The sequence below is a fragment of the Tachypleus tridentatus genome, chromosome 9 (assembly GCF_004210375.1).
Source record: "Tachypleus tridentatus isolate NWPU-2018 chromosome 9, ASM421037v1, whole genome shotgun sequence".
NCBI lineage: Eukaryota > Metazoa > Arthropoda > Merostomata > Xiphosura > Limulidae > Tachypleus > Tachypleus tridentatus.
Window position 1 is genome coordinate 154016099 of NC_134833.1, and position 22141 is coordinate 154038239.

At 32.1% G+C, this 22141-nt stretch overlaps 1 protein-coding gene across 6 annotated transcripts in view; it reads left to right on the plus strand.

Moving 5' to 3' along the window:
- The first annotated feature begins 5684 nt into the window (after positions 1-5684).
- LOC143226699 (calcium-independent protein kinase C-like) overlaps positions 5685-22141 on the plus strand; it is a 29809-nt gene continuing 13352 nt past the window's right edge. For 2 of the 6 annotated variants that reach the window (XM_076458029.1, XM_076458032.1), the window contains exons 1-4: positions 5685-5818; positions 13765-13909; positions 20530-20561; positions 21451-21533. In XM_076458029.1, the coding sequence (XP_076314144.1) occupies positions 13815-13909; positions 20530-20561; positions 21451-21533 (210 nt within the window). In that variant the 5' untranslated portion in view covers positions 5685-5818; positions 13765-13814. Of the gene's footprint in view, positions 5819-5944; positions 6081-6192; positions 6319-13764; positions 13910-20529; positions 20562-21450; positions 21534-22141 lie in introns of those variants that run through there. The other 4 variants (XM_076458030.1, XM_076458033.1, XM_076458031.1 and 1 more) reach the window with 2 other exon arrangements.

Consider the following 22141-nt stretch of genomic DNA (forward strand, 5'->3'; position numbering starts at 1 on the left):
AGGAGCCCAAGAGTTAGCGGTTGGTGGTGATGACTAATTTCTTTCCCTCTAGTCTTACACTCCTAAATTATAAATTAGGGAGAGCTACCACAGATAACCCTCGAGTAACGTTGGGCAAATTTCTAAACAAACCAAACTAACCTATATCCAAAGACGATCATGGTAGATCAACTACTGCTGTAACCACCTATTCTTCTGGATCCTTACCCCCATCAATTATTTTTTTAGTATAATATGCGGGTCTTCCTGTTTAACTTTGATGTTTGTCTTTGTTTAATGATGATTATACCAGCATATCATGTCATTTCAGTAAAGTCCAGTCTTGTCAAAATTAATCTCATATCAACTTTTCATTTTATCACTCGCTTATTCAAGTTTTTCCCAGGCAAAATCATTATGCGATATCAATAGTGTTTCTTGATCTCTCTACATGTTCTTTCAAGTCTACTAAGTGACAATTCGTTGGATATGAGTACATAATATCCAGTGGTATTTTACATTCTTCTCCAAATATCACTGATGATGGTGAGTTGTCTGTATCTTCATGTGTACTGCTGTTTAATAGCTAATAAGGAGAAGCGAATGTTGTTGATCCTATATTTGAGATGTTCATCCACATAAAATGACTAATTATTTTTAAATGCTATCGTTATATCTCTCCATTATGACACCATAAGTTGGTTGAAGTGCTGTTGTCATCGTCTTTTGTAATCCAAACATTCGATACATTCCAGTAACAAAGCTAAGTCAAAAGCTTCACTGTTGATCATATTGGATTTTTTTAAGCATTCCAAATGTTGAAATTAATTTGTCGTCAAATTTCATTGCTGGAGTCTCTACTTCCCGATTAAAAACAACATATGTTTCTGTTTATTTTTAGAATATTTATTCTGTTACAAAAGACCAAGCACATCAGCAGCAACTCTCTCACGTTGTGCTCCAAACTAATACTGTTGTATATCCTCATGTCGTTACTTTAGTGAACCTTTTCACTAGCAAGTAACATCAATTCTCTATACATTCCAGCACCCACCTCATTAGAAACACTTCTTTCGGTGTCTTCTCAGCACCTAAGTATTGAGCTGTTGGTAGGAACATAGTTCTTCCATCATCTCTAGAACTGCCAAACTTAGTCGTTGTTTTGTTCACTGGAAGCATCCCATTTTCAATGTAATAAGCTCTCTTATATATCCAATTAAGCATATTGTGTCTTCTACGTCTTTCTGTTCCATCAGTATAGTGCAGTTGTTTGCCGAGAGGTTTTTCCTGCACTGCTCTTAATCCATTCAATAACTGTCTTCAACCTTGTGCTTTTGTTTGATAATGTTTCAGTTGATTGTTGGACCACAATAATAATTCTTTATTTTCACTCGTGGATTTCTCATATTTTACTAGATTCTGTTGTGCTTTAGGTATGTTGTTTTTACTATTTCAAGCTACTCTTTTTTCACGATGTTTACATTCTTTATTAACTCATAATCATAATTTCCATAAACTCCATAAACTCGTATGTAATCAAGAAACTAATGTTGTACTTGAACAACACTTAGTAACTCTTTCAGAATTGTACAACTTCTTCTCTGTAGTGGCCCGGCATGATCAGGGGGTTAGGGCACACGACTCGTAATCTGAGGATCGTGGGTTCGAATATCCGTAACACCAAACGTGATAGCCCTTTCGGCCGTGGGAGCGTTATAATGTGACGGTCAATTCCACTATTCGTTGGTAAAAGAGTAGCCCAAGAGTTGACAGGAGGTGGTGATGACTACCCGCCTTCCCTGTAATCTTACACTGCTAAATTAGGTTCGACTAGCGCAGATACCCCTCGAGTAGCTTTGTGCGAAATTCAAATCAAACAAACCTTTCTGTAGCATTCATTGCCTTGGTATACTGGACAATTATATATTCTTTACCATGTTGTAGTTGTGATAACACTGTTCTCACTGTCAAATAACTGTCATCTGAATTATCCTTGAAAACAATTGTAAAGTAATTTGTGTAGAGGATGAGTTATATCAGAGAATGTTTATACAATATAACAATAGCAGGAGACAGATATATAAATAAAACATTTCGTAAAAGAAATTATAGAGACCCTAAAAATGTATGATTGCAATTAATGAGAAGGAAAACAATGCAAAACGAATTTATATGGGTGACACTCCTGTGTATACAGGCCTTGAAGATTTTTAAAATTATACAATTTTACAAAACATTTATTCCTACTGCATTTAAACAGTTTAAGAGGTAGAAATTTAGAGTATGGATTTCGATATTTCATTTTGATTTATGTATAAGAGATATACAGATATTCGATATCTACAATGACTTGAATACACTCAAAATTTTAACATTATATACAGAATATCAGTTACTCCTACACACTACTCTGTATTAAAGGTATTAATTGTCTTGAAAAAGTTCTACATTGTTGCTACTTTGTCATAGCTAAATATTTTCATATGTCTTAAGATAAGCACCAATTCCATTTGTATCAAAATTTCGTGGTTTCTCATTGAAGAAAACAAAGAATTTTTCGCAGATAGGGGCTCCAAGTGTATTATTTGCGAATTCTCGTTTTCTTTCTTTTCTTTTTTCTTCGAAGTAAAGAGCTAATCACCCCAGACTAATCGTGTGAAAACTATTGTCCACCAAGACTATTGAGTTGTATACTTAAACTTTACTTAAAGTATAGTATATATAAGGTATACTTTATACTTAAACTGTTTAACATTTGTATTTTCAATTTCCTTGGCGCCTAGTCTATTTTACTAGATTTGTTTTAGATTATTTTTCACCGTAGTCGTATCTTTTAAAACTCAGCTGCAATCATCCTTAAATTAGTAAATGTGTTTGAAGAACATTTTTTAAATTAGTTCAGTAGTTTTCTGTTTTACAAAAGACATCTGAAGCCAGATACACTTGATAGGTACTATTTATCTTTCATTCCTAGTTTATTAAGCCAAATGACTGTTCCTTTTCAAGGTGGTAACAGGAACACCAGCTGTTCTAATGGGAGCAAGTCTAACCAATAGTCATCAGGACAACCAACGAATCTGTGTTCAAAGTCAAAGATGTGGCGCTTCTGTTGTTAAAATACATTATATAAAATCTGTAACAGGTGTTTTAACAGGAAAACTATGTACAACGAATATTTTTCGTCATAAATAGTGTTTCCATGACATATGACTTGTTGTAGTATTCTTCATACACCACCTTTGAAATGAAACTGAATGCAAGCGTGGACATCGAGATGAGCTTGGCTTTTGGGAATATGAGAATTAGTGTGGTGCATGATGTATAATCAGACGCTATTATGTACAAGAAGGGATTGGTGAGATGAACTTCCATTAAAGCACCTAGCGTAAATGCAGGAAATATTACATATGTAAAACCAGCCGTTTTTTACATATGTATTTTTCTCTACAAGTGGGTTTTCTCGTCATCATTGCAGGGAATATTGTGCAAGAAGAGTGTCATTTCACCTAGAAGGTTTGTACGTTAGCGATACTGGTGAAAATGATAGCACACCTCCTTTGTTTGAGTCTAATTATCATATCGTTTTCTTTTATGGCACGAATAAATAGGTCATGTACCAACGAGTTCACCATTTCACATGGGTCATCCAGGTAAGTTAAAAGAGCAAGTCTTTTTCGCTCTTCCACAAGTTCAGTTAGTGTCTTTTCTTTCGTCCATAACTTATTCTAGATAGTTTCTTCTGGCGTGTCATGCTGAACCTACTAAATAAGACAGCTACTAATGCTCGACAGTTTATGTACCTCTCAACTGGAAGGTTATTATTGTTCTTTCATTAGTGGATTCTTTAAAATTATTCTATAAAAACAATTCAAAGCCCGCTTCGTGTAAGCGGGAACAAAATATGTTTCTATAAACTTGATCATTTTTATATTGTCATAAAGTGCTGTAGGTGTACTTACCAATGGCGCTAAGAAATGTAAAACAAATCAACGTATTTACATAAAGTAACTCAGTAAGTATGATAGCAGACACAGATCCAAATACTTCGTGTAAACACACTGACTGGTTCAATAATCTATCTTAAGAAACTATACACATTTCACAATTGTCTTCAATCAGATATATTTTTAGTTTTAATTATTATATAAATACCATTATTAGTTCTTATTTTATATTTCTGTAATTATGTTGCTTATCATAGCTCAATTTGCTGTAGATTTTAAGTCTTCTTCGAATTTTTTATTTTACTTGATTTAAAAAAATATTTCTGTTTCATTTTCAATTTCATTTTTCTTGAACTTCTTCCAGTTTACTACGCCATTTCGGCCCGGCATAGACAAGCGTGTTAAGGCGTGCGGCTCCTAATCTGAGAGTCGCAGGTTCGCATCCCCGTGGCGACAAACATGCTTGTCCTTTCAGCTGTGGAGGCGTTATAATGTTACGGTCAATCCCACTATTCGTTGGTAAAAGAGTAGCTCAAGAGTTGGCGGTGGGTGGTGAGGACTAAAACTGCTTTCCCACTGCATATAGCCCTCGAATATCTTTGTGCGAAATTCAAAAAAAAAATTAAACTATCCTATTTTGTCTATTTCTCCTTTTTGTTCTTTTCATTTTCTGTATTTTACTTCTTGGATTTCTTTTAATTATTCCATCAACTCCAGAAACGTTTCGATTTTACTTCCTGCTCTGGTGAAAATGTTGAAATTTATTTAAGTTCTATTTTATTTTTTATAAAATAATCCAATTTTGACAACAATAAGAGGTTATTTTGAAGAATTTAGGAAGAATAGTTTTAAATTTAATCTATAAAATGATAAAAATATTCTATTTCTTCAATTAAAACTTTTTATAGTTACGTTCGTTTGTATATCTAATCTTACAAATACATTTTCACATCAAATCTGCATCTATTGTAGACCTAACTTCAAATATAATATTTAACAGAAGTTCAAGACTAATGTTACATGTACGTAATTTATTTAGCTTCAAATGATTATTAAGCGTTGTTAACTCACCAAATAACTGAATAGACACAATAATTATTATTCGTGAATCTTCAGTTTGTTATTACTAACTATTCATACTTGTAATTATATCTACTCTTGTTGCTACGTAGTACGTAAAATTTCTCGATTCTTAACTCTCGTGAACTTGTCAATCTTAATGTCACAATCTCTGCAAATCATTTACACTAAGACATTGTAACTGTAATTTACAACAATGGAAACTGTTTTAAATTAAAATAAAGATTGAAGTTTCACGCAAACAAAATTACGGTTGTAATTTGTTTGTAATTAAGCACAAAGATCACAATTGGCTATCTGTATACTGCTTGCTATACGTATCGAAATCCGGTTTTTAGCGGTCCGCAGACATACTGCTATGCCACTGAGGGCGTTGCAATTAGTACCGAGAAGTTTTATTTATACTTTAATTCACATTTTTCTTCGCAAGCCACTTTTTAAACCTATTGAAATTGTGTTGTTTTATTTTTTTAAATACATGTCACATTTTTATTGAAATCCTTTTCTATTAATGCAAAATAAAATTAAATAGACTATTGTGATAAACAACTCAATTTAGTAAGCACGATTTAACAATTTTCGTAATTTTTCCAATTTGTTTTAAATTAAATTTTTCCATATTTAGATATAAAATTTAACAGAATAAATTTTAAAAGTAATAACACAGGAACAGTGTTCGAAATTTCTGTAATAAGGCGTTTTGAATTGATAGTAGTAGTTTTGTGTATTTTCAGGATTGTTACGCACAGCATGACTTTTTCGAAATAGTTTAGGTGTACTTTGATCCGGATATTGATAACAGCAGCAGGATTTAGGTAAGATCGTTCCAATTTATATTAGTAGTAGTACTATTAAATTTAACAACTGTTACAAATTATTGTTATATTTGAAAGTTGTATGTTTTCAAAAGCTTATTGAACAATCTTCTTTTAAAACTGTTTAGTTAAAAGTAAATTAAGTTTTACTTTTTCTCGATGTAATGATTTTAAAAAAAGAGTGAAAGAGAAAATGGCGATTTAGAAATTAGAATTGTCCCTAGCGGCTAGTTTATATAATTGCATTCATCGTCTGTAATTTGTAAGTTCATTGTTTGTAAATTTGTAATTAAATACTTATTATTATTTTTAATGTCCATTTATCAGGTTTTGTTGTACAGATTTATTTAAGTTCAAGAAATGAATTTTAATTCGGAGAAAAAGCAAAGAAGAACATAAATTATAATCATAATGTCTGAACGTACACTAAATTAGTACGTATACCACATCCGCTATTCTATTGCTGACGAGGTGTTTCGTCCAGTTTTAAAGTTTGTCAGGTCGGTTGGGATTGTAATGGCATAGTATTGGCCCAAACGTTGTTTATATTACAAGTCGTAAATACTGTTTGTTTGTTTTACTGTTTATTACATAAACATTATTTCTGATTCTTAACCATAATTAATGGCGATATTAATTCAATGTGATCGTGAAAATGTGCCAAATGTGTATATTAACACATAAAATAATAACCTATATTAATTTGTTTTTGTTCTGGTTTAGGTGATCATATATTTTTCTTATTTGTTAGTATTTATTTTTGTGCTATGTCAGAAAATGTGTCTCTATTTTATTGAAATAAACATTTTAATATCCATACCAGCCAGATGAGATACATTTTTACTTCAAATGGGTTTCTCATCATCAGGGTATGTCAGGAAGTGATAAATCCAAAATCATGACTAAATCTGCTTTTGATGCTGTACTTACAGACAACATAGTGTTCTTTGCTTACTTGATCTAAAAGTAGAATTTGAATTATATTTTACTGTTAACACTAATAGTTTCTTCTATGCCTGTATTGAAATATATTGTTTGATTTTTTTTTAAATGATACATTTAGAAAATGAAATGGACTAGATATATAACAAAAATAAATTTAAAGAAAACAAGAACCTAAATTTTGAGCCAAGCTAACTCTGCAATAAAACAAAGTTAAAAGGAGTGAAATAGCAAAAATGTTATTGAGTTACCACAAAGTTAATTTGATTATGCTTTGTTTTTGTTGTATTATCTGTACCATCCAACTTCATGACTATAATGAAGCAGTAACATATGGCAGTCAGTTGGAAATATCTTTTGAGAACATTTTGCAATTAGTATTAAAGGAGAAAATAGTATATTAGGAGAATAAACTGAAGGAACTGGGCAGGAATAGAGTAGAACTAGAGACTGCTTTTATGGAGGGTATGAATGAGAGTGCTGATGCATTTACAAGATTGTAAGGTAGTTGAAGAGTTGCATCTATGAAAACAACTGTAATTTGTTAGCATTTAGGTACCAGTCTCAAATAGATTTGACCACTGGCAATGGAAAATGAGTTGACCAAGAGGGTTACCTAATGAGCAAATTTTGTTAGGTGTACTAATAAAATTACTTGTAGTTGGGAGCACAGAAGCACTCTGGAACAGAATTTGCTGCTTGGTGCTCAAGTACAGGATATTATAGAACGTGATGCGAGTTTGGTTGTTTGTACCAAAATTGTCTTTTTGTCGTGCATGTAGGATCAAATGATATTAGAAAAGCTGATTAATAAATATCCTCATGAGGTTTTGGAATAGGAATAGGAATAGATGTGTGTCCCTTTTAGGAGTGTTCCTTAGGATCCAAGGCTTAAATGAAAGATTACAAAGGGTATGCCCAGAGCAACAAGTGTGTTTGATAGATTTATGTGTAGTGTGAGAAGTGTGTTAATTATTTGTGCTTGATTACATGTAATAATTGAAGAATAGTGTGCTATTTATTCATTTTTATTATTTAATATTTTTAGATTTAATAATGAGTTAAATTTTATTGCTGATATTATTGATGATTATTAATCCTTGATGACAAGAAAACCCACTTATAGAGAAATATATATATTTAAAAATGGCTGGTATGGGTTGAGAAAATTCTAGGTAGAAGAGCAAACAACGTTTCGACCTTCTTCAGTTGTGAACCTGATGATGTTGTTCGCTCCTCAACCTAGAATTTTCTCAACTCATACCAGCTGTTTTTAAATACATATTGATGCTTATTATTTTGAATAATAATTATAATGATCTATATATGGTCCTTTGAAGCAAAAATGGTTTGATAGTCAAATGTAACCAATCATGTAAGCTGAGGCAGCTACCGTGTGATCTTCTCAGGGTGAGGTTTTATCATTTAATACTGGGTAATTTGAAGAAACACATGGCTGTAACCTGAAATTAAGAAACTTGCATGACAAGTTAAAAAAAAAACTGTCTCAAAGTTAAGTCTACAAGATTTAAAGATAAATGAGGTAGAATTAAAAATAAGCTTAGTTTTGTTTGAAAAATAAGATAATTATAATTATATGTTTTGAAATTTGGCTAGATTTGGAGAATGTTGATAATTTTGAAATTCAGAGCTATAAATTTTAAAGAGGGGTTATGAAGTAGCTGTGTAGATGAGGGATGAACTGTAGCCTTTGTCTTAATTTTATGGGTAGGGATGCATTGTGTCTAGCCTCTGTGGGACTTGCGAGATAAAAAAAAACAACAACAAAATTTCTATCAACCTGAAGACAGGTGGGAGGCAAACAGTTGAATCTATATTTTTTACAGTCAGGTATTTCAAGGGTAGCAAGCTATTAATTGGAGCTTATCATATGGACCATGTGGTTATAAAAATAGTCACTGAGATCAGTGTTGATACACTAATTATGGAAGACTTTAATTTTATACGATGACTGGGTTTGTATAGTCAAATAAATGATTTTTGAAATCAAATGCTCAAAGAGACAACCAGTACAGATGACATTTTAGATTTCTTTTTGAACATCAAGTAAAATATAAGAAATAGGGAAACATTTGAGGAAAGTTGTGTAATTAGCTTCGATGTTTTACTGCATGAGTATTCGATAAAAGCAGTTTTACAGGATTCTCCATAATGTGGAACTCTGAGTAGTTCACACACAGAGAAATGTTAGTTCACACACATGGTAAAAGTAAACAAATCCATTAATTTCTTTGTTCTTGTGCTTTTACTGACTTCAGAGTAAATACCAGTGTTAATTAAGTTTAGATCATTTATGTATTATAAATTACAGAGTGGTTTGATCCATGTAAACAGTTAAATGATCCCATGGATGTTACATGTTTTTATGTCTGAATAGGCTTTCTTCACAAAACTGTCAGTGAAATAGGAAAGTACTCATTGATTTTTAGGTGGTCTGTTAAACAGGTGACTTGTTAATTTGTGATTTTCAATTAGTCTGGCCTTCACATCTGAATGGCTTGCATCTAAAACCAAAACAATTTTTATCAGATTATCAAGCAATTTGTCTTTAAGTTGATTGCTAATTGAGCATGAACTATTACTTGTTACACCTTTGAAGATGAACAGTAATCAGAAGTCAGCTTCATTGTCAGTACTAAATAATATCTACTCTGATTTATAATTATTTCAAGATGATCACAGAAATAATTGTTTTAAAATAGTAAAACATTTATTACTTTTACCATTTTTGAAGTGAGAATTCATCAAAGTATATCATAATGCCATAGTTTGTTTCTTTTCTACACACATGTATAATTGCAAACATCAGTACACATGCACATTTACGTATTGAACTGATTTAAAAGCAGGCTATAATTATTACAGAAAGCAACAGTGGGGATAACTAGTTTTGTAATATTATAAATAATCCCCCTTAGATTTCAAAACTGTCCTCATAAATTGACACCCAAGTGTATTTCATTCCCCAATTTTGAAAACTAGTGAGGATCCCTAATTTTCAGGAAGCCATATTTGAGGTTGTGAACCTAGATTAACCATTAGTGAATTGGAATAATTGTTTAAAAGATCACATGGGAAAAAAATGTCAAATAAAATTGTTTCAAATTCAGGACAGGAAAAGGATAACACAATGTTTAGGGACAAGAAGGGACTGATTGGTCTAGTTTGGGTATTCCATTCACAAAACTAAAACTATTTATTTTTTTAAATGTTAAAGCCAATCCTTATAATTTTTTCAAGTATCAATCATTCTCTTAAACTCACCTAAATCCAAAGGCAAATCATTCCAGAGGTTAACCACCCTGTTAGAAAAATAAAACTGTCTTAGCTGAAAATGATGCCTTCCTTGCCAAAATTTGTATTTGTATTTGCTAGTCCTATTACTCACCACTAAATCTGATAAAAGATAATGTATCAATATTACCAATTTCCTTTACAATCTTAATCAGATCCCCTCTTAACTTTTCTTTTTTCCTGGAGAAAATAATTTCGGGGATCTTAGTCTCTCCTCATATGACAACCCTGCTATCCAAAGCACCATTGTAGTAACCCTTTTATAGACCTTTTCCAACAATTCAATGTCTTTTCTAAGACAAGGAGTCTAAGAATGAACACAATACTCCAAATGTAGCCTAACCCAGTGACCTATAGAAGGAAAATTATAACCTCTTTAGACTTGTATTTAGTATTTTTGTAGATATAACCTAAAATTCTATTTGCCTTATCACTAGCAACAGCACACAGATTGTATGCCTTTAATGACTGATCAGATATTACACCAATATCTCTTTCTTTAGTGACACTCTTAAGGTTATTCCCATCCAAGTTATAACTTAAATCATGATAACCCACTTGCAGTATCTTGCATATGTTGTAATTAAAACTCATCTGCCATTTATTTGTGCAACTCACTAAATGAGCAAAATCAGCATCAAATCCCAAGATCTTAATATCTGCAGGTTTTACTAATCTATTAACCATTATTTTATTTATGTCATTGATATAAATCAAAGAAACAGCAATGGTTGTAAATCTATGCCATGAGGTGCCCCACTTGTGACATTAATCCATTTTGACTGAACTATATTGTTTTATTCTATCCAGCTATTCTTTTATTCAGTTTGCTCACTTACCCTCCACACCTTTAGATAATTTTGTTTACAAGCCTTTTATGTGGCACTTTGTCAAATACTTTTTGAAAATCCAAATAGAGAAAACCTGTTTAAAAGATAAAATCAGGAGTGAATACAATTTAGTTTAAATTGAAAGATAGTTTAGGTTATATACAGATCTATAGGAAGGCTTATGCTTGTATTAAAAAAGAAAGTAAGAAGTACAGAAGGACACAAGATAAACTGCTGATTGATAATGTTGAAACTGTTTTATCATCAAAATTTAAACATACGCAGAATGTTAAAATGGGAATTGGGGACTATGCTGAGGGTATGATTGTTCTCATGGTGACTGCACTTTTAAATGCTCTTTTCTAGTTTTATAAGAGTAAAATTTAAGACTTAGCTTTTTGACCGTTTTATTTCAAAAATCATATTTAAAGATACTGAAAATGAATTAAAACAGGAAACAATTCTTATTTATGCCTTTAAAAAAACAACAAAGAATTAATAACATATACCATTGAAACTCTGTGTTTCTAGTAGGTATGCATTATCATTCACAGTATAGGTTTAAAAATACAATCTATAAAGAGTATGAGAAAGGATCTGTTACCTTATTGTTGTTTCTAAGTATACAAAGCAAATTGTGGATGTTTTATTACATTTCTATTGTAGCAATAGATAGAACCTTAAATTTATTGACAGTTTTATATGAGAAAGTGTTCTGATAGATTCCCTTGTTATAGCTGCCATTAAAACTTGACAATTTCTCTGTAATCAACTCTCACTTTTATGATTTAATAATTTTTTTTACTGTATATTATACATTCATGTGACTATTTTACAGTGTTAACTTAGTTCTGTGGTTTAGGAGTAACCGAGTTGGCTGAACACATGATTGGAATCAGTGCTGTAAATATTAACAACATGGGTACCCAAATGATGAAACAATTGATTCTAATCAACATTCTTTTTTATTGAATTAACTTGGTGTACTGTTAGTCAGAACAACATGTTAAATTAGCTATGCATAACTGAGTTAATTACTGGTAATCAGAGTTTCTGATGATGCTAAGTTACTTTAGTGAAATTCTGCGATATTTCATTTTTAACTTGGTGTTTAGGTAGATCCTTCCATAGTCCATTATCCTGTATATATAAAGTTCTCAGTTTGAAATGTCCCTTAACAAAAAAAAGAAAGAAATAACAGAAGGCTATTATTTGATCTTTACTTTTATAGTGGTCACACCATTACTCCTAAATAGCACACTAAAATTATAATGTGTTGACTTTTAAATTCTACCATCAGGTAGAGGGGATCAGTATTGGACACAGTACTCCAGATGTTCTTTTAAGAATTTCTGTAGCATGGATAAATAACCAACCAGGTTGTATTTAGTCTAATGATTATCATTTTTGGACTGTATCTCAGGATTTCGTTTCTGTCCATTGGTGCACCATAAGTAAGATGAACATGTACCACTACTTGGTCAGACACGAGGTGGTACTTGGTGCTGCTGAACATGTACCACTACTTGGTCAGACACGAGGTGGTACTTGGTGCTGCTGAACATGTACCACTACTTGGTCAGACACGAGGTGGTACTTGGTGCTGCTGAACATGTACCACTACTTGGTCAGACACGAGGTGGTACTTGGTGCTGCTGAACATGTACCACTACTTGGTCAGACACGAGGTGGTTTGGTGCTGCTGAACATGTACCACTACTTGGTCAGACACGAGGTGGTAGTTAGTGCTGCTGAACATGTACCACTACTTGGTCAGACACGAGGTGGTAGTTGGTGCTGCTGAACATGTACCACTACTTGGTCAGACACGAGGTGGTAGTTGGTGCTGCTGAACATGTACCACTACTTGGTCAGACACGAGGTGGTACTTGGTGCTGTTGTTGTTTATCTGATCTGTAATTTTAAAAATAGAGAGGGCTATGCATAGATAACCCTATGTGTAGTTCTGCATGAAAATTCTGAAACAACTACAAAATTCATTTATCTATAGTTCACACAGACAAACATTTCTGAAGACATATGTTTATATAATCACCTGTTTTCTATCATTATGTCTACATTTATCTCTGTATCCCAAGTGAATTGCTGTAGTCCTTTCATTATTTAAATACATTTCCTACATATTTTTATTACTTTTTAAGCCTAGAGAGAGATTTCTAGCTAAGTAACATACTTCATACCTTGTATTGCTTTCAACAAAGGTCTTAAAAATTAAAATTTGGTTTCTGGTATCTCACTAGTCATCTTTGTCCTGAACTTTTCCAAACTATACTAATCATAATGCCTATTTTAACACTTCATCTCAAAACATTTTTATATCATTTTGAATTGTTAATAAAATCACAGTTCAAAACAATGTTTTGTAACTGGAAATTCCACTTTTGGATAATTCTAAATAAGGAATCCAGTACAAAATGCCAATGCTGCTCTTACTTGGCTCGAATGTCTTGCAGGAGCTAGCAGTCTGTTTGGAATTTCTGCTTCTTCATACCATATGTTGATGTACAAAAGAAACTCAGTATAACTGTCAAATAATTTGATGTAATATTTTTGGTGAAAGCATTATTACCATCTCTTAAGTATTAGCTGAACATGACCTTGTGGCTAGTATTCCAGGCTGCAGGTTAAGAAGTCTGAGGTTTGAGATGAAATACCCCTGAACTCTCAGCCTGTTATAAATGTGAAAAATGCCTGTCTTCTGTTCAGTAGTTCCCTCAGTGTGTTAAGAATAGTCTCAAGTTAATTAAAGATGTGCAATTTGTTGATGTTTATTAAGATAATGTTGTATGCTCACTGTAATAGCATAGAAACAACTGATATCTTATGTAATGGTTTCAGGTTCTTAAAGGTGCTAGATAAAGTCGAGGAATAATTGCTGAAGTTACACAATGAGTCAACATGAGCATCACGTCAGTGGCCACAGTTTTGTGGCTACCTTCTTTAGACAACCAACGTTTTGTTCTCATTGTAGAAACTTTATATGGTAGGTTTGTGGTTATAACAGTTTGTGTGTGTGTGTTTGTGAGAGAGTTACAATTCTGTATGTATATTGTAGATTGGAAGGCAGCATGTTATATTAATATGTGTACAGTAAGCATTGTAATATTTTATCTTTTTTGCATTTCAGTTTCATTTGGATATATAAAAACGTGTAAAAATGTTTGTATTTACATTGTTGTATTTTAAAATATTTATCACTATTATTCCAAAAATAAAAACTTTAAATTATTTCTTTCTATAATGATATTTACAGTTTGGGCAAGTAAAATGATTTGAAATTAATATAAAAAAATTTATAAACAGCTTGCTATGAAATTCTGATTCTTTTAAAAGTTTCATTTCTTATGTTTATTATATCTATGTCTCTGCAGAGACACGGACTGTGTTGTAATTTAAACAGCTTGCTATGAAATTCTGATTGTTTTAAAAGTTTCATTTGTTATGTTTATTATATCTATGTCTCTGCAGAGACACGGACTGTGTTGTAATTTAAACAGCTTGCTATGAAATTCTGATTGTTTTAAAAGTTTCATTTGTTATGTTTATTATATCTATGTCTCTGCAGAGACACGGACTGTGTTGTAATTTAAACAGCTTGCTATGAAATTCTGATTGTTTTAAAAGTTTCATTTGTTATGTTTATTATATCTATGTCTCTGCAGAGACACGGACTGTGTTGTAATTTAAACAGCTTGCTATGAAATTCTGATTCTTTTAAAAGTTTCATTTGTTATGTTTATTATATCTATGTCTCTGCAGAGACACGAACTGTGTTGTAATTTAAACAGCTTGCTATGAAATTCTGATTGTTTTAAAAGTTTCATTTGTTATGTTTATTATATCTATGTCTCTGCAGAGACACGGACTGTGTTGTAATTTAAACAGCTTGCTATGAAATTCTGATTCTTTTAAAAGTTTCATTTGTTATGTTTATTATATCTATGTCTCTGCAGAGACACGGACTGTGTTGTAATTTAAACAGCTTGCTATGAAATTCTGATTGTTTTAAAAGTTTCATTTGTTATGTTTATTATATCTATGTCTCTGCAGAGACACGGACTGTGTTGTAATTTAAACAGCTTGCTATGAAATTCTGATTCTTTTAAAAGTTTCATTTGTTATGTTTATTATATCTATGTCTCTGCAGAGACACGGACTGTGTTGTAATTTAAACAGCTTGCTATGAAATTCTGATTGTTTTAAAAGTTTCATTTGTTATGTTTATTATATCTATGTCTCTGCAGAGACACGGACTGTGTTGTAATTTAAACAGCTTGCTATGAAATTCTGATTGTTTTAAAAGTTTCATTTGTTATGTTTATTATATCTATGTCTCTGCAGAGACACGGACTGTGTTGTAATTTAAACAGCTTGCTATGAAATTCTGATTGTTTTAAAAGTTTCATTTGTTATGTTTATTATATCTATGTCTCTGCAGAGACACGGACTGTGTTGTAATTTAAACAGCTTGCTATGAAATTCTGATTGTTTTAAAAGTTTCATTTGTTATGTTTATTATATCTATGTCTCTGCAGAGACACGGACTGTGTTGTAATTTAAACAGCTTGCTATGAAATTCTGATTCTTTTAAAAGTTTCATTTGTTATGTTTATTATATCTGTATCTCTGCAGAGACACGGACTGTGTTGTAATTTTCCGAATTTTTCTTCTTTCAGACACTTTTCACTTGAGTGTCATTTCTTCGTGAATTGACACTTGGTAGTTTTATATATAGGAGTAATGTGTACATTTTCATATTTTTCGTTGTGGTGAAAGGTCAAATTATCCAAAAAAGTATAAATTTGTGGCTCCTCTGTGATCAAGATGAAAGTTGAAACATGTATATATAGTTTTATGTGCATAACACATCAACATTGAGTCCTTCTAATTTTCTCAGGGGAGTCAAAGATAACCAAAAAAGAATAATTTTGGGGTTTTTTTGGTAAATTGTTCAGCCTTAGTTTTACCACTTTATATGGAATTTTGTATACACATTATTTCCTACTGATCTCACACAAATTGGTGAAGTTTCTCATAATAATAATAATAATAATAATAATAATAATAGATGGGTCAAGATGCCACAAAAAGAATAATTTTTAAGGTTTTTCTGGCAATTACTTTACCATATTTCAGCCAGTTTACGTGAGATTTAGTACAAATATAATATTTTACAGGTTTCGTAAACATACATACAAAAATATGGGATATTTTAATTTTTTGTCATTTTTTTTCGGGCAGTGGAATGGTCATATAAACCCATAATTTTAGGAGTTTTTGTCAGTAACTTAGCCTTATTTCAACCAATATGCATAGAATTTGGTATAAATATATTCTTTGGAAGTTTCAAACAGATATTTACAATTTTGGAAATTTTGTTTTGTACTCAATTTTTGAGGAAAGTACAGTTTATGAGGTGTTCATGTGTATGTCATCCAAACTTGCATGAGATTTGGTACAGAGATATATTCGGTGCAGGTCCCAAGTATTGATATAGACAGTTTACAGTTTTTCTGTTGTCAAAATTGGTGATACTGGGATTACATGATGGAAAACTATTCACCTGCAAATGTTACCTTTTATCATTGTTTTATAATTTTATCAAAATTAAACCTAACCAGCATTAAACATTTTACTGGTATTTCATCATGTAAACCAAAGGTTTAAAACTTTGTAAAATAATGTTCTATATCTAGAACATGAACTTGTCATTAAAACATGATATTACGTTTTTTCAATAATCAAATCATTTGCATCAGAAGAGCAAGATTTATCACATATTAATAAAAATAAATAAATAAAAGTTTAAACCATAACAATGCATGGTCAGTAATTCATCAGACAACCTGTTGGGGAACCTGTTAAGGCTATTTGATTCGAGCAGTGATAATACAGTTCAGTTTTCCTCAGTGTTTTTATAATTTGTCTTGTTTCCAGTGATTTTCTGATCTTCCTGTAACTACCTAGAAAGTAGTAAGTAATGATAGTGTTATACAAGAAAATTAATTATTTAAAGCAAGCAACAATTAATAACATATGAGCTTTTTTCTTCCAAGATATCATTGAAGTTAAAATATTTAATGAATTAATTACAAGGTTAACTCAGCATTATGAAATAAAAACTTCTGAATAAATATTCTTAAGTTTTCATAAATACAAAAAGAACTTGATTGTATTTAATAGCAAAACCCTTAGTTTTATAACATATTAAATATGTTTACTGATGTCTATAACCTAGTTCTACAAAACTATGTTCCTCAGAAAGTGTTTAATGGTGTACATAACATAGTTCTAGAACACTTTGTTCCTCAGAACATGTTTAGTGGCATCCATAGCAGTTCTAGAACACTTGGTTCTTCAGAAAGTGTTTAATGGCATCTATAACATAGTTCTATACCAGTGATTCTCAATCTGTGTGCGCAAGAAATTGGCAGGTGTCCCACAGTGTTTTTGAAACACATTCAACTTTCTTGGGATTTTACAAGCAAGTCGAACACATCAGTTAATAAAAGCTACTATAGAGACAGTTTGAAACCTTCCAAGACATTCAATGGTTTCATTGAACTCTAGCACTGAGAAGTTCATACTTAAATTTCATTCTCGACTGCAATGGTTCGACTGTTAGTTTAATTATGGTGCAACAAATGCTTTGTACGTCATAAATGATGCATCAAACAATCACACTGCTTTCTGGAACACGTTCTCATTCTGTGGTAAGCTACAGCTACTACGCTGTAGGTAGGAATTTTATATCAACTGCAAAACTTTGTGTTTATCGTGTATGAATTAGCTTTATCATTTATCCATGGAAAAATATTTAAGTAAGTCTGGTGCTGCAAAGGAGAATGTGTTGAATCAAAAGCAAGGAATTAAATGAAAGTACAAAAACGAATACATCGAATACGGTTTTATTTCTTTGCAATTGGAACATTCTCAATTACCATTCTGCCTACTCTGCAATGCAGCTTTATCGATCAAGGCACTTGTTCCTATCAAACTAAAGAGACAGTTGAAAACAAAATATTCAACTGTAAAGGCTAAACCAAAAGAATACAGAGATGCCAACTATTTCAAATGACTGAGCGTAATGATTGTAGACAGAACCCTTTATCATTTGCGGCTACTAGGCCTGACCAATGTCTCTAAGCTGTTTATTATTATATTATTATTATTATAACTATTATTATTTATTACTGCAATAGATTGCTCATTTATGACTGTGTTTTGTGTATTTAATAAATAAATTTTTAAAAAATTCTTTAGATTTTTTTATATTCTGAATTCTTACTCATAAATGTCATTATCTGCATCGTTTTTGTCTTTGCCTCAGCCTTTTGTTGGTGAGATGCCAATTTTGTATGTCTGGAACAATCATTTATCCTGCCATGCACCATAGAAAAATTGATGTGACAAACTGTACAAAATGCATGACTGTCACTGACTTTTGATGCAATGACCGGATATTTTGCACTATACTCTTTCCTAAATTTTGATTCACACTTTTAGATTTGCCAGAAACAAGACAATCTGGTGAACGAGGCCTCTTTTTTTCCATCTTGTGAATGATCGCATTGGTGTTTCTATGCCGCTTAGAAAATGAGAAATACCCATCTATGCGAGCCCTGATTGGCTGACAAGCACTGTTGATGTAACTATGGATTCCCCCACATATCCAGTATGGAGAAGCACTGCACTCAAATTATTGGTAGATGTTGGAGACAAATATTTTATTATTTCAAGCACAAACATGATTATCGCAAGTAGCCATTTGGACCATGTCTTTTATTTATTATCAAAATTTATTTGTATCTCACTAGAAATTTTCTTTTCACCCCTTTCAAGCCCTAGAGGAACAATTTATCACTTTACTGTATAGGCCTATATAATATATAATAATTTGGGAGTTGCAACAAGTCGTAATATTTGTCTGTGGGAGTGTATAGTTGTAATGTATACACCAAAATCATAATGATTACACTCAAATAATAATGGTTGGCATCTCTGAGAATACTTCGAGAATCTTATGGCTCAACAACATGAACAATCGAGGAAGATTGTGAACTACATGAAGCTGCCCAAAAAAGGATTGATTGCAAGCTATAAGGTTACTCAATTGTTGGCAAAATGCAAGAAAGCGCGTACAGAGGCAGAATCAGTCATTGCACCAGCATTAGCAATCATTGTTGAAACTATGCTTGGAACGGATGCTGCCAAAAAGGTTAAGCAAGTTCCACTGTCCAAGGACACAATTTTGCACAGAATTGTAGACTTGTCTACGGATTTGAAGGATTAAGTTTGCGAACACTTCGAAGTGCCTGAAGATGAATTGTCTCTGCTATGGTCTCTTCAAGTTGATGATTCTACTGACGTTAGTGGAAAAGCTCAAGTTCTGGCTTCTGTTTGATTCATAAAATATGGAAAAATCGTAAACAAATAATTATTTTGCAAACATTTAAAAAGTAAAGTGAAAGGCCAAGACATTTTTGAGTTAGTGAATGAAAACATTTTGCTCTTCAAATTACATTGGAATAATTGTCAGCATTTGCACCAATGGATGTCCTTAAATGCAAGGAAAAAAGAAAGGATTCATCACTCTGGTGCACCAACAAAATCCAAACATTAGGATTGTTCACTGCATGATTCACAGAGAGGTGCTTGCTTCCAAATCTTTGCTGAAAGATTTGCAGTCTGTTATGAATCAAGTTATTCAACTGGTGAATTTCAACAAGTCTCAACCACTTCAATCTAAACTTTTCTCTCTTCTCTGTGAGGCAATGAATTCAGACTACAAAAAGCTACTGTATCATACTGAAGTTCAATGGCTTTCAGAAGGAAAGGTGTTAAAGCATCTTGTCCAACTAAAAACTGAAGTAATTTCTTTCTTGGAGGTTGAGGAAGCAGGTTTTGAATTTTGCTTTCATGACGAGATCTGGTGGCTGAAGGTTCAATTTCTCTCCGACTTGTTTGACAAATTAAATTCTCTGAACTTATGTCTTCAAGGACCATCTGAAAGCATTATTATGCAACATTTAAACTGAAAGCCCTCGATGAAAAGGTGATGGTGTGGAAGAATAGGAGTCCTTGATTGTTTTCCTTCTGTTAACGAATGTCCATCGAAAAAGAAAATTGTCCCTAAAATTTTGAACATGTTAAGCGACCTACAGTCTGCATTAAAACATTGCTTCCTGTCGCTTGCTGTAGGCTATACCACAAAATCGTTAAAAAGCCTTAAAACAACACTCACGGCCAAAGCATGGGATAGTATTGTCAGTGTGCAGATGACATTAATATCGCTTGCTTTAGCTGTGATTTTCATTCTCAGGCTTTTAATTCTTGCCATATGACGTGTACCTAAAAAAATCGTTAAGGCTTTCCAGGTGTGCCACGTAAAAGTTTCAGATTGTCGTAGTGTGCTGCAAATCAGAAAAGGTTGAGAACCACTGTTCTAAACACTTTGTTCCTCAGAAAGTGTTTAGTGGTGTCTGTAATGTAGTTCTGGAACACTGTGTGAGAAAAGTTTGTAATAACGTTGAATTATTTATCTTAAGATTTTAATTTATTTTTGTGTGTGTGTCTAATTATAATTATTATTGTTTGTTGCAGGGGCCTAGGAAAACAGGGGTATCAGTGTGAAGGTAATGTTTTGCTATTGAGAAATCTTATATAATATCTTCATTTATAAATCTTCAGTATGAGTTAGTATATTAAATAGTGAATCTCTCAGCTCTGTACTGATGGTCTAATTACTTAATGTATTATATAGAAATACAGGCAGCTTTCATTGCATGAAGAAAGTTGATTTCAACATAACTCCAAATATCTGGTACATAAGACTTTTACTTTTTGTTTAATTTCATGGATATTTTAAAAATCACCTGTTATCATCTTTTATTATTTACATTAGGTTTCTAATTATATTAAGTGAACATCTTTCTGGTATATCTTACCTTGAATTTTCAATGCTTGACTCTAGATTTCCACCTCCCACTTCCAAATATCCACTTTGTATATTATTATGCAACAACTCTCCACCAATAAGACCAGCATTTGAAATGAATTTAGGAGGTTTCAGAGATTAAACAAATGGTAGTTGGGATTTTTGTCATGAAGAATAGATTTTAATCATAACATGAGAAACACTTTGCACTTGGACTAGTAATGATACACACTGTATTTTCATTACAAACAAATCTTTTGTAAAAATACTTGAAAAAAAATGTTTGTGTACAAACACTTGTAATGTTTACTAAACACCTACCAACATTTGTGAAGATATGCACACACTGCATTAAAAGTTATAGGTAAATATCTAATGTGTGCTAATGTGCATGTGAATTCATTTATCGTATATGAATCCCAATGTGAAAGGCTTAGTTGTGCATGGTTGAATTAAGGGAATTTGCAAAGGATTCCACTTACTGAACAAATATTATTTTTGTAGTATGTTTGAAATATTTTGTTTGGTGTTATTCACTCACATGTAGACTTTTAACACTTTTCAACTGTCCTTAATTCATCTTACAGTCTGCAGCTGTGTAGTCCACAAAAGATGCCACAAATCTGTCGTGACTAAGTGTACAGGAGTTAAAGATACAACCAGTGATGAGGTGAGTGATAAGTGAAACAGTTTCAGTTTTAATCTAATGTGAGTTCTTCATGCATTTCAGCTTTTTATTTTATGCACCCAATGATATAGAAACTTCTATCAGAAGAACTGATAAAATTCTGAAGTAAGAATTGCAGTCGAGAGTGTAATAAACAGCTAGTGTGTATTTTAACATAAACAATCCTGTGTAACAAAATTTTGATAAATTATTAAAGCTCTGAAGTATCTAGATCAGGGTGTAAATGAAACATTTTCATGGTGTTGTATTAGTACATTATCTCTGTACTGTAGATTATTTTCATGGACATGGTATGTAAGTGTTACATTCATTACTCAATAAATGACCAAATTAAACTTAGAATGATGTCCAACTATTAATGATATACTTGATAATATCACATGATGTTCAACTAGTCCTGGAGGCCTAGTTTGGCCTTATCATTGTGGTAAAAAAGATAAATATATAGTTATAATTCACAAAAATGATCTCATTGTTGTTATGATTAGTAAAACTTAATTATACAGTAACACCTGTCAGGTGAATTTGCATGAGACTAAGTAAAATTTCTGGCTTAAGCAGGTTTTCTTGCTTAGACAATGAACATGCAT